This window comes from Chiloscyllium plagiosum, unplaced genomic scaffold, assembly GCF_037043375.1.
Source record: "Chiloscyllium plagiosum isolate Xiang-an unplaced genomic scaffold, Cpla_swu_hap1 HiC_scaffold_3, whole genome shotgun sequence".
In the NCBI taxonomy this organism is placed as follows: Eukaryota; Metazoa; Chordata; class Chondrichthyes; order Orectolobiformes; family Hemiscylliidae; genus Chiloscyllium; species Chiloscyllium plagiosum.
In genome coordinates, this window is record NW_028270141.1 from 118,523,377 (window position 1) to 118,536,614 (window position 13,238).

The window sequence follows — 13,238 nt, forward strand, 5'->3', positions numbered from 1 at the left end:
AATTTAAGCTTATCAGGGAAATGCCTTGACCAAACAGTATCAATGTGCCTAGTTTAAAATCTAAATTAATTTTTGAAGTTAACTGTCAGTTATCACTAACTGAAACATTGTCCATGGTAATGTCTCTACAAACAAGAGTCTAGATTAGATTAGATTACTTACAGTGTGGAAACAGGCCCTTCGGCCCAACAAGTGACAACTAAACAGCCCTCTGCTCTCAAAGTGTAAAAAGTTGATTTCACTTTAGATTTCTACTTCTTGCAAATTTTCCTGATGAATGTAAGATGAAAAGCTTTGAAACATTGTGTCTTTCTTCCAGCAACACTAAATCTTTCCCTTTTGTGACAGAAACAAAGAGTAGCAGGGCAGATTTTCTTCTGTGTTTTATTTCAGTGTTTCCTCTCCAGTCACAGCAAAAGTATAAAGCTTTTGTGCAGATCAAATCATTAATTTATTCTTGGATATGGATCGAAAAACGATGAATCAAACACATAATAAATAGGAGGTGATAATTCCGAGTGTGGGTTTCGTTTCTGAACTGGCACCTTTGATTCTTCCTAAGGTTTAAAAATATTTTTAAACTTATCTACGCCAGTCAGAAGCTTCACATATTTGTCATGACTTTGCAGTGAACCCGCTTAAACCTGAATGTTTCTAACGATAGCTAAAAGAACTTCTCATTTTTTTTTATCTTTGGATTTTGCCATCACCTTGGACTTCCTCCTATCAGGCCTCCTACACCTCTCATCAATGCTCGGTATGCACTCGAGATGCCACACTTGATCATTCCTGGCCCGTGGATAAACTGCTTCCACATAATGGCGTATGAGCTTCAGGCGGAGTGGATCCAACTGCTTCTTGTTACATGCGCCCGAATGGTTGTACTGTAATCTGAGGTTTTCTGATGTAAACAACTCTGGGAAGATCTTAACAAGAAGTCGAGCAGCAAAGTTCCCGATTGACAGACTGTCCTGCACGATTTCCTTTAATTCTTTAGCAGAAAGCAGATGCTTGCTTGGGACTGGGAAATCAAGAGCGGGCATGGTTAGCTCATCAAGTGCCACTTTACAGAAGTTTCTGTGGTACCGGTCGGTTCTCTCTGGGGCCAGCAGTATCGCCTCTTTCCTGACTTGCTCTGGCTGCACCGATGTTGTCGGCTCTTCCTTCTCAGTTCCAAAGATGGTCTTCTTTCTCTGTTGCTGATAAACGCGCCGCTGCTCCGTGTCTCTGCGGCGGCACCTCTCGTCCAGCTTTGAGACAAATTCTTGATTCCACACCTTGTCACACTTGGCTCGGGGATACATCAGCTGCACGTAATGCCTGATGAGCTTTATACGGACTGGGTCCAGCTGCTTTTTGCCAAGGGAGCCACTGCAATTGTACTGCTTTCTCAAGTTCTCTGGTGTGAAGAGCTCAGGGAACAACCTCACCAACAACCGGGAGGCAAAGTTTCCAATCGATAAGCTGCTCTCGTATATGTTTTTTAGCTGCTGCTTGCTGAGCATGTATTCTGGGTTGGGGACCTCAAAGTCTGGAAGGGGTACAACGATGCTGTTGAAATCAACGGGCATTAGCCAGACCTTTTTGCACTTCTGAATGGATTTATCGAAGTCACAGCTGTCACTGCTCCCAATTGTGGAGATATTCGGGGAACGGTGACTCTCATTCCTGAAAATGTCAGACTCGCTCCCATCAGAATTCATACTCGCGAGCTCTTCATCCATCTTGTGGACAACCTGTTGCAGCCAAACCTTGTCCTCTTGCACCTCGGGGAAGTAGATCTCTACATACCTCCGGACAACCTGCAGCCGCTGTGGATCCAGCACCTGCTTTATAGAGGAGCCGTAGCAGCTCGACTGCGAGGCCACACACTTTCCGTCAAAGAGCTCTGGGAACAGTCTGTGCGCCAGCAAAATTGCAAATTCTCCAGGGGACGAGGCTTCGTCCAAATACTCGCTGATCTCTTGGGGTTCCAAAATCAAGTCTGAGCTCAGACTGCTGGAGGAATCGAATGACAACTGCTCATCTTGCAGGCCGCCTTCGACATAGCAGTTAGGCTGTGGCAGCTCCCCACCACGGTCTGACTCATAAAAGCCAATCACCTTGGCGCTTTGTTGACTGCTCTCCATTTCTCTCTGTGCCCAAAACCGGTTAAAAAAGTCACTGATCTGCGGCAAGCACTCCGCCTGCCAGATATCACCATTTCGGGCTGATGGGTAGCAGACCTCAATGTAGTTCCTGATCAGCTGGAGATGGAGCGAGCCCAGCTTCTTCTCAGACATGGCGCCACAGGCAGTGCAACCCCTGCTGACCTCATCTTCGGTGAAGAGCTCTGGGAAAAGCTGCACGAGCAATCGACAGGCAAAGTCTCCCGGAGAGGAGCTTTCGTCCAGGACCTGCTTGAGTTCGGCGTTGTTGAGCTGGTACTCGGCAGGAGGCAGGAACTCCACCGTCGATTCGCCGGGGTTCACATGCTTTTTAATTCTGTTCACCTCCAGTGACAGCAAGTCGATCTTGCTGTGTAGTTGGGTCATAGTAGAGTTCAACGTGTTGAGAGTGAAAAACATTTTATGGATCAGTGAGTACAGTGTTGAATCAACATCAGCCCCGTGGGCTGGCGAGACGGAAGAGTAATTCTTGCAGACGTCGGTGAGGTTTCGCTGTTGTAACAGAGTGTTGAGGTAACCTCTTTCTGAAGCCTCACCTGATGTGTGCTGGTCTGCAGCCTGAACATTTCGCCGATCGGAGATTTTGTGTGAGATGCTATACAGTGGTTTCCTGTACGATGGCTTGTCCTGAGGAGCATCTTTGCTTTCCATCAATACAACTGTACTGACCTCCTCAACTTTACACACATCATCTGCGTTTCTCTGTGAAGGTACTGAAGACTCTGTGCCGTTTAGATTTGCAAACCTGTCCTTAAAAGACAAAGTGCAACATTTTTAGCGAAAATTGCACCAGAAGAGAATAAATGCATCTGCTTTCTGTAGATTTCGCACCACCTCTGTAATGCATATCAATAAAAAAAACTTTTCCCTACATTTTTGTACTTACTTTGTTGAAGCGATATTCAATTTGAATAAATTGGAGGCAGCGTGCACACTGCTAAATTAGTATGATATGTGCTTATGTTATGTCTGTGAAGAAAGCACAATGCAGACCAATTTCTATTTAAATGAATAACAATTCAACTATACTAATCACAAAGAGGAGAAGAACTGTGTAGTCCGTTCAGTCTTCTTTCAGATAACTGTCAAACATGTACTCTATTCAGGATGAGACAGATTAGAAGAAGCTTAACTCTGTGTTTAGCTGTGCTGCACCTGACCAATGAAGGCTAAAACTGAAAGAGATTAATTTTAGGAAATGGAAGTTGTCAACTTGATAAGAACAAAAATAAAAATATAATTTACTGAGCTTTTCTTTCTAATAAAAGTACAATCCTTTTGTTTGTTCAAGATATGCAAGTATCAAATTTATTGCATTCCCCTAACTGGTGAGCCACTTTCTTGAATCACATACAACAATCCATGTTGTAGGTACACACGGAGGCAGTTGCAGAATTTTAGCCCAGTAGTGATAAAGCTATAGTAATATATTTCCAAGTCATGGTGGTATATGGCTGCCAAAACTATCCTAACTTGGAGTGAAACTTGGAGTTGAGGTTTCCTTGCACGACTTTCTGTGTGGAGTTTACGCATTCTCCCTGTGTGTGCGTGGGTTTTCTCTGTGTTCCATCACACCCCTGACTTGAGCCTTGTAGCCAGTGGATGGGTGAAGCAGATTCCGGTTTGTAAAGCACCAGGAACAGTACAGGGGAGAGTAAGATCTGTACTAATTGGACAGTCCACACATGGATTGTGCTGTGGCTGGTTTTGTAGCAAGCAGACAAGATTTTAAACTTTAGAGACAACATTAGAAACAGAGGTATTAATATGGGAAATGAGATACAGGGTTGTGGAAGAAAGAAAGAGAGAGTACAAGGCTTATTGGAAATCAACAGAAAAGGTTAGATTACAAAATCACAGAAGAACAAAACTAAGGTCTCTGTATCTGAATGCATGCAGCATTTGTTACAAAATAGATAAATTTATATCAAATCCAGAAATAAATATATATGATCTGATAACCATTACAGAGATAAAGCTGCAGGATACCAGATTGAGACTGAATTCTGATTGGTCCATGATACTGAGGAAGGATAAGAATCCAGAAACAGGTGGTGCATTGGCACTATTATGAACACAATCGAGAGGGAGGACCTAAGTTCAGGAAACCGAGATGTAAAAGTGATTTGGGTAGAGATGAGAAAGGATAATGACAAGTAACTCCGGAGAGAACAAAAAAATATCCAAGGGAGGTTTGGCCATCACAGTTAAAGTTCAAAGTTAAGTTAAAGATAGTGTCAAACTTTAAAAAAGAAGCATATAATTATACAAAAGTGGAGGTCAGAACATTGAACAGAATATAAAAATAGCAAAGATTGACTAAAAAAAATAGCTAGGGAAAAATTACAAGATAAAGCTAGCCTGTGTCTAAAAAGCATTAACAAAGTGAATGTTGGTCCAATAGAAAATAGAAATTAATTAGAAATCATAAATGAAAGTTAATTAGAGAAATTACTTGGAAAATAAGGAGACAATAAGTGAACTGAACAGTTTTTTTTTGGATTGGTCTTCGCTACAAATCTGCTTCACCCATCCACTGGCTACAAGGCTCAAGTCAGGGGTGTGATGGAACAGTGTCTGGCTGCCTGGGTGAGGGCAACCTCAGCAACACTGAAGGAGACTCAACAAGATCAAGCGCAATGCAGTCCTCTTGATTGACATCCTAGACAGCCCCTTCAACATTCACTGCCTCAACCACTGATGCAGAAATAATATCTCAGAAACAGCTATAAAACACAAAATTGAAGTGAGGGAGAAACTCAGTAATGTTACAATCACCAGGAAAACAAATAAAATGGAGTGGCAGGTTGACAAGTCTCTGGGTCCTGACTGACTTCATGCCAAGCTCTTCAAAAAGTGCCCAGTGAGATAGATGATGCATTGCTTTAATGTTCTAAAATTCCCTAGATCTGGGGAAGGTTCCATTACAACAGAAAGTAGCAACGCATCTGTTATTCAAAAATGTTTAGGAACAATTGTTGTTTGGATTCAGAGAAGAAAGCTGGAAAACAAGTGCAATTTGCTTAAACACCTGTCAAAGGGAATGTATTAGAAGCTATTATCAAAGGTATTATAGCAAGACACTTAGAAGCAAATAAATGGAAGTTCATTGTGGAAGTAACAGGAGTTGTGAATAAAGCTGTACAAATGGTTGCAGTGCATTTGGATTTCCAGAAAACATTTCATAAGATGTCACATTAAAGGCTACTGTGGAACATAAAAGTTCATGCTGTGCAAGGCAACATATTGGCATGGATAAAAATTGACTAGCTAACAAGAGTGCTGGTATAAGTGGGGCAATTTCTGGCTGACAGGATGTAATGAGTGATATACCACAGAGATCAACACTGGAGCTTTGACTGTCTACAATTTACATGAATAATTTGCAATAAAACCCCATAAATATGGTTGCTAAATGTGCTGATGACATAAAGATAGGTAGGGAAGTTGTGAAGAGAACATAATAAGGAAATTGTCAACTTTGGCAGGAAAAGTTAAAAAACATTATTTACATAGAGTTGAAAAGGGTGGTGCTGAAAAAAAACACAGCAGGTCAAGCAGCATCCGAGGAACAGGGCAGTTGACGTTTCGGGCATAAGCCCATCAGCAGAAATGAATGTTCTTGTTTATTGTGAGGTGAATTGAATATAAATGTACAGGGGCTATGCTTCAACCACACAGTGTATTGCCAACAACACATCTTCAGCACTGTGTACAGTGGTGGTCTCCTTATTAAAGGAAGGGTGTAAATGTATTGAATCAATTCAGAGAAGGCTTATTGGACTAATGACTGGATTGGGTGGGTCGTCTCACAAGGCCAAACTTGATAACCTTCGGATTTTAGAAAAGAATGAGGTAATTTGATTGAAACATATAGTATTCTGATGGGGCTTGATGGAGTGGATGTGGAAATGGTGTTTCCTCTTTGGGAGAATCTGGAACTAGGAGGTACTGTTTAAAAATAAAGCAAAGAGGAGATATTCTTATTCTCAGACACTTCCTCAAAACACAATAATCTTTGGCTGTTTTTAAGACAGAGGTAGATGAATTCTAGATGAACAAGGGGGTTAAAGGTTATTGGACAGAAGCAAGAAGGTGGTATAATCAGATTAGCCTTGATCTTACTGAATGGGAGAGCAGGCTGGAAGAGTCAGGTGTCCACCCCTACACCTAATCTGTATGCTCACACTGTGGAAAGGAGGATCTGGGGAATGAGAATATGGATTGTTTGCTGCAGGATTCCCAGCCCCTGACCAAATTATGTAACTACATTATGTAGAAGGCTTGCCCAATTATAATTCTGATCAATGGTGATGCCGAAGATGTTAATGGAGGAGAATTCAGTGCTGTTAATTCTATTTAAAATCAAGAAGAGATGGTTAGACTCTCTGTAGTTGGAGTTAGTCATTGCCCGGTACTTGTGCTGCAGCAATATTAGCAGGCCCTCCCTACCTTCTGGCATTATACATTGATGATATGCAAATCCACCAAAGAAGCAATTTGTCCAACTATTGCTACTTTGAGCCAGATAGTAAATGCCCCATGAAAATCAGAGCTAATTTGGTCCTCCTCCTGTTTAAGGAATACACTTTATTCCAGTAAATGGCAACAACCAATTGAGATCAAGAACCTAGTCAAAAGGGGAATCAAACTGAAATCCTGCCACATCACACTGAAGTGTATCAATACGCTGAAGTCTAGCACCCTCCCCCAGTGGTTATAAGTAAAAGCACTTTAAAATACATGACATAGATATCAATGAAATGCAACATGCTTTATTCCAAAGAAAGGCAAAAAGAACTGTGTACGGTTAGAATATACTGCAGCAATATTTACCTCACAGATAACTCTCCTCCTTTTATGGATGATGGGACTCTCACATTCTGGAGTCATCTTACCAAAACCATTCTGTAACTGTTTTCGTTTTGCTGTGTCCTGCACACAGTTAGGCTCTGCAGCTTGATTGGGGTTGGAGCTACCCACATCATCATCTTCAGTGTTAATTTCTGCTTTGACCCTGTCAATATCGACTTTTATCACTGCAATGGGAGAGGAAAACAAAGATTTCAAGTTTGTTTTTGACCCACTGTATTATAATAGCATTAGTGGACATATTGATTAACACATGAACTGCAGTTATTCAACATGCCAACTCACCACAACTCTCTGAAGGGCAACTAGAGAGGGATAATAACTGAAGGCCCAGCCAGTGACACCTATATCCCATGAATGACTAAAATAAAAATAATTGCACAGTCCATACTTGATCTGGAACTCAAGTGTTTTTGTATATTACACTTTTCCAATGAACAAAATGGTTGTTGACTTGGACATCAGGGTTACATTAGTTCCATAATGTATTGAACTTGCAGAACCAAGGATATGTTCTTTGGTAGTCAAGGAAATTCTAGCAGAGAACAAAGTAATTGGCTCATGGACTATGTATGAATAGCTCTGAAAACGTGTTATCTACTTTAATTCAATTTCCTTTTCTTGTATTCTTATACAACTTTAGATCCTTCCTTCCCTGCCCTAATAACCATTAGTTTCAATGCATGCCATGTTAATAATCTCTGTTTAACACTTTTGTTTAACCTTTCTCTGTAGTTCATCACATGGTAATCCTGTTACTATTGCCTTGGAGTTACTTCTGATAATACTGCCAAGTTAAGTTTAAAACATTAAACCATTCCTTATTTAATATTTTGAAGCAGTTATTAACCTGTTTAATTTGATCTAAAACAATAGTAACATGTCATGAACTCAGAAAATGAGGACAGAAAGTAAAAAGTAACTTCAAAAGTAGTAACTGAAATGTCAAGGTTGTAGAATAAAGTAGTGTATAGGGTAAAAATATATTTAATTAGTCAAACAGGGAACAGACAGCTTAACAAAGATTATGCAACATTAATGGCTAAGGTGACACCAGGAAAAGTAAAATATTAAAACTGAAGGCATTATATCTGAAAGTGCACAACAGAGAAATAAATGAGATTAATCTAACAGCCATATGAAAATGTGGTTGCAAAGTGACAAAGGTTAGAAACTAAATATTCCAAGATATTTCACTTTTAGAAGAGATGGAAAATGAGGATGAGTTGCCTAGATTATAAAGGATGGGATAAAAGTGGCATAGAGTTCATGCATTAGTTCATAAAATCCAGATGTAAAACCAGTTAAGAGTAGAGCTAAGAAACGACTAGGGGTGGGAACCTGTGGCAGAGGCAGTAGCTGTAGTGTATGACAGAATGCAATCAAAGAAATCAGAACTGCATGTAACTTGAGTAATACAGTTATGTTAGGGACTTTAATCTGCATGTAGACTTTGTAAAACAAATTTATAGTAATAGAGAGGAAGATAAGTTTATGAAATGCACTCAGGATAATTTTGTAGTTCAATATGTCAAAATACAACTAAGAAATATACTATTTTAACTCCAATATTTGCTTCTCATACATATGTAATTTGTTTTCTTCTTCAGATTTAACATCCTAGTTCCTTACATAATTAAATCAATCTCAAACACAATATAAAATTCATATTATGACTGTTCTTTCCAGCAGTTCTCTTTCTACAGTAATAGTAAGTATTCTCATTGTAGAACATTATGGTTTGGTGCCTACCAATTCCAATTAAATTGTAAGCTGCATTCCTGTTAAATGGTGCTACTACACCATTTGCACACCTTGTGGGCACTGGGTGCCAAAGAACAATGGGATCTTGTTCAGATGGGCCAATGGGCTGAGGAGTGGCAGATGGAGTTTAATTTAGATAAATGCGAGGTGCTGCATTTTGGGAAAGCAAATCTTAGCAGGACTTATACACTTAATTGTAAGGTCCTAGGGAGTGTTGCTGAACAGAGACCTTGGAGTGCAGGTTCATAGCTCCTTGAGAGTCATAGGTAGATAGTATAGTGAAGGTGGTGTTTGGTATGCTTTCCTTTATTGGTCAGAGCTTTGAGTATAGGAGAGGTCATGCTGCAGCTGTACAGGACATTGGTTAGGCCACTTTTGGAATGTTGAGTGCAATTCTGTTCTCTTTCCTATTGGAAGAATGCTGTGAAACTTGAAAGGGTTCAGAAAAGACTTACAAGGACGTTGCCAGGGTTGGAAGATCTGAGCTATAGAGAGAGGCTGAATAGGCTGGGGCTGTTTTCCCTGGAGCGTTGAAGACTGAGGGGTGACCTTTTTTTAGAGGTTTATGAAATCATGAGGGGCATGGATAGGATAAATAGACTAAATCTTTTTTCTGGGGTGGGGGAGTCCAGAACTGGAGGGCATAGGTTTAGGGTGAGAGGGGAAAGATATAACAGGGACCTAAGGGGCAACTTTTTCACGCAGAGGGTGGTGCGCATATGGAATGAGCTGCCAGAGGAAGTAGTGGAGGCTGGTACAATTACAACATTTAAAAAGCATCTGGACGGGTATATGAATAGGAAGGGCTTAGAGGGATATGGGCTAAGTGCTGGCAAATGGGACGGGATTAGGGTGGGATATCTAATCCGCATGGAGGAATTGGACTGAAGGGTCTGTTTCCATACTGTACATCTCTACGACTGTATGACTCTAAATATTAATAAAATGACATAGGTTACCAGAAGTTAACAAAGAAAAGAACAAAAGATAAAGCCTTCCAGTTCCTGCTGCAGGGGAAGTCATCACTTCTCCCATAGTCCTTGCCCATGTATTGCTGAAGCAGTCTGCAAATCTGTGCTTTATGTCGGTGTGTGGCAATACTCCCATCAGATCAGGATCTCCTCCCCACCAAAAAATTTACGAAGGAATTTACCGTGTACTCCATTCTCTAACTCTTCATTCTTATTGACTGAAAGATTTCGAACTATGAAAGGTAGTCTGGCTCCAGGTTCCTCATTCTGCTCTGCAATGTTCATTTTTTACCTGGAATAAATAACTCTACAGTTAAAGACAAACCAATCAAATGTGTGTGATTTAACAGCTAATAAAAGTTATCTGCATTAACCACTAACAAAATTATACATTCAGTCACTCTGCTCTAACATAAACATCTTAGATTTTATCAGCTTCCTGAGACTAATTCATTCAACAGCAAATTTTGCCTGAGCATTAAGCACATTCTTTCAGTATCTCATACAAAACGTTTTTAATCTGCCAATTGTAAATGTCTGAGAAAGAAATGAGTCACAAATTGCTACATTTTTGTTTTCCAGACAAAGTGTTATGTTAACTTTTTAAGAAAAAAGTGTAGCTACTGTTTCATTATGCTGCAAAATCTACTCATTCCATTTTCTCCACGTGAACTAAATTAAATTATAAACATGCAGGGAATAGCTGCTGCTATCCAATTGGCCTCTGCTCACACTGTAGATATTCCAATACATTTTTGAAAATGCACTTTTATGCATTCAAATTCACATCTGACAGGCATCGATTTAATGCAGCTTAATCTGAGGTCAAGTATAGTTGGCTTCCGCAATTTATTGTCAATATTGCCCCAAAATAAAAGAAACAGTTGCATTAAGAAACGTGAAAAGACACAGATGCATCCAATCTGAGCAGGAACATTAATAATTCGGAGAAACTTTATTTCGACGTTGAAAACATGAAACGACATTTGATGCGATGCGTCGTGATCTTATCTAGTTTATCTGAGTAGTGGAATGTGCAGAAACCAAGAGATTTGGTGAACAGGAAGGGTGGAATATCCCCACGAAGTTGAGTTCAATTTGACTTACAGTAAACCTGAGCTGAACTGCAGTTGAGCGAGTTTGCCATGTGCCTGACCGGGGGGGGGGGGGGGGCGATGATCCTGTGAGGGCGCTGTGCCTTCACTCGGCAAGGAAAAACACCCAGACACATAACTCAGCGTGAAACAAAAAAAAAACACACCCCACTTCCTAATTGCCTGAAAATTCATTGCCTCCTGAGCTTGAAAAGGCTGTTGCTTCGGAATCACGACCAATTCCTTGCAAACTTGAGAGAGAAGGGGGTGCAATTGCTAAGCAGTTGAGAAGAGAGAAGCTCAGCCCCTGGGTTTGGTTACAGGACACGTAGAACAGTAACGCCATGACCCTTCTCTCAGACAGGCAGTGTTTGTCCTTGCACAGGGATAAAGATCACTGCAGATTAGACCCTGTGTTTCTCTCTCTCTCTCTCTCTGTCACATCCTCCCCCTCAACCCCCTTCCCTCCTCCACCTACCACCACCCTGTGTGTGTGTGTGTACAGCCCCCACTTTCTGAGCTGCTGCCTTGTGTTGTACAGCGCAGCGGGAGCTGCTCTCAGTCTTACCTGGCCGCTCCAGCGGAGCTCCCTTAGCACGGCACCCACTCTTTCCGCTCCCTCCCCGGCCGTCTGTGGAAAATGGAGCCGTGTTTTTTTTTGTTACTCCGGGTGTCTGCTCCGTGACGTGACTCTGTGTCATTTCCGCAGCCAGGCGACAGGGAGAGAAACACGAGAGAGAGAGAGAGAGAGAAAGGGAAACGCGGAAAGGAGAGAGAGAGAGAGAGAAACACGAGAGACAGAGAGAAGGGACAAGGGCAGCGAGGGACACACACACACACAGGACAAGGAGGGCTGAGAAACAGACCAGGGCAAAAGAGATCCCAGTGAAGGGAAATGAGAAACACGAGAGGGCCGAGACGAAGTGACAGAGGGAGAAAAGGAAGGGAAACTCTGGAGAAGAGATGGGAAACATCAAAGGAAATCAAAACCAGGGGAGAATGAGAGGAGGAAAGGAAGGAGGGAGAGGAGGGGGAGAAAGAGAGAGAAAAGAAAGGGGGAGAGGAAGGTAGGGTGATCACCGTAAGGCCATGATAGAAGATCAGAATTAGGCCGTTCAGCCCATCGAGTGTGCTCCCCCACTTGATCATGGCTGATATGTTTCTCAACTGCATTCTTCTGTTTTCTTCCTGTAACCCGTGAACCCCTCACTCACCAAGAATCAATCTGTCTCTGCTTTAAATACATTCAATGACTTGGCCTGCACAGCCCTGTGGGCTAATAAATTCAACAGATTAACCAGCCTCTGGCTGAAGACATGCTTCCTCATCTCAGTTCTGAAGAGTCACCCCTTCACAAGGCTGTGCCCTTAGGTCCCAGTCCCTCTGATTAGTAGAAACATCTCCATGTCCGCGCTCTCCAGGTCTCTCAGTATCTTAAAGTTTCCATCAGTTTCCCTGCCATCCCCAAGCCCCATCCTTTAGGCGGCATGGTGGCTCGATGGTTAGCACTGCTGCCTCAAACGCGGGTTCAATTCCAGCCTGAGGCAACTGGAGTTTGCACATTCTCCCCATGTCTGCATGGGTTTCCTCCCACAGTCCAAAGATGTGCGGGTTAGGGGAATTGGCTATGCTAAATTGCCCATTGTGATTGGGGATGTGTAGATTAGGTGCATTAATCAGGGGAAATGTAGATTAATAGGGTAGGGGACTGAGTCTGGATGGGATACTCTTTGGAGGATCAGTGTGGACTTGTTGGGCCAAGTGGCCTGTTTCCACACTGTAGGGATTATATGATTTATCCTTCTAAACTCCAAGCCAGAGTCCTCAACCACTCCTCATATGACAAGCCCTTCGTCCTGGGATCATTCTGGGCTCAGTCTAATGCCAGCACATTCTTCCTGAGATATGGGGCCAAACGTTGCTCACAGTATTCTAAAAGTGGTCTGACCAGAGCCTGATACAGAGTCTCAGCAGTACATCTGTTGTATTTTTGCTCTTTTGAAATGAATGCTAACATTACACTTGCCTTCTTAACTGCCAACTGAACTGTAGCCTAACCTTAAGAGAATCCTGAACTGAACTATGACTCCCAAGACGCTTTGTGCTTCAGATTTCCGTAGCCTTTCCCCATTTAGAAAATAGTCTGTCTCTATTCTTCCTCCCAGAGTGTATAACCTCACACTTCCCACACAGTGTTCCATCTGCCACTTTGCCTACTGTCCTTACCTGTCCAAGTTCTCTACAGCCTTCCTGCTTCCTTAACACTTCATGTCCCTCCATCTTTGTGTCATCTGCAAACTTAGCAACAATGCCCATATTTTGTCGTCCAGATCATTAAAGTATAGCATGAATAATTGTCCCAACACTGA

General features: G+C 41.8%; 1 protein-coding gene across 2 annotated transcripts; it reads right to left on the bottom strand.

Moving 5' to 3' along the window:
• Positions 1 to 368: 368 nt before the first annotated feature.
• On the bottom strand, positions 369 to 11,864 carry bend3 (BEN domain containing 3). Of its 2 annotated transcripts, XM_043687053.2 has the most exons (4): positions 11,438 to 11,864; positions 9,958 to 10,067; positions 7,005 to 7,207; positions 369 to 2,918 (listed from the first exon to the last, which is right to left on the bottom strand). In XM_043687053.2, exons 2-4 carry the CDS (start codon positions 10,058 to 10,060, stop codon positions 678 to 680), a joined length of 2,547 nt encoding a protein of 848 aa, XP_043542988.2. In that variant the 5' UTR covers positions 10,061 to 10,067; positions 11,438 to 11,864; the 3' UTR covers positions 369 to 677. The 2 variants fall into 2 exon arrangements, with proteins under 2 accessions (XP_043542988.2, XP_043542989.2); XM_043687054.2 differs by lacking the exons at positions 9,958 to 10,067; positions 11,438 to 11,864 and having other exon boundaries at positions 369 to 2,913; positions 7,005 to 7,141.
• Between the last annotated feature and the right edge of the window lie 1,374 nt (positions 11,865 to 13,238).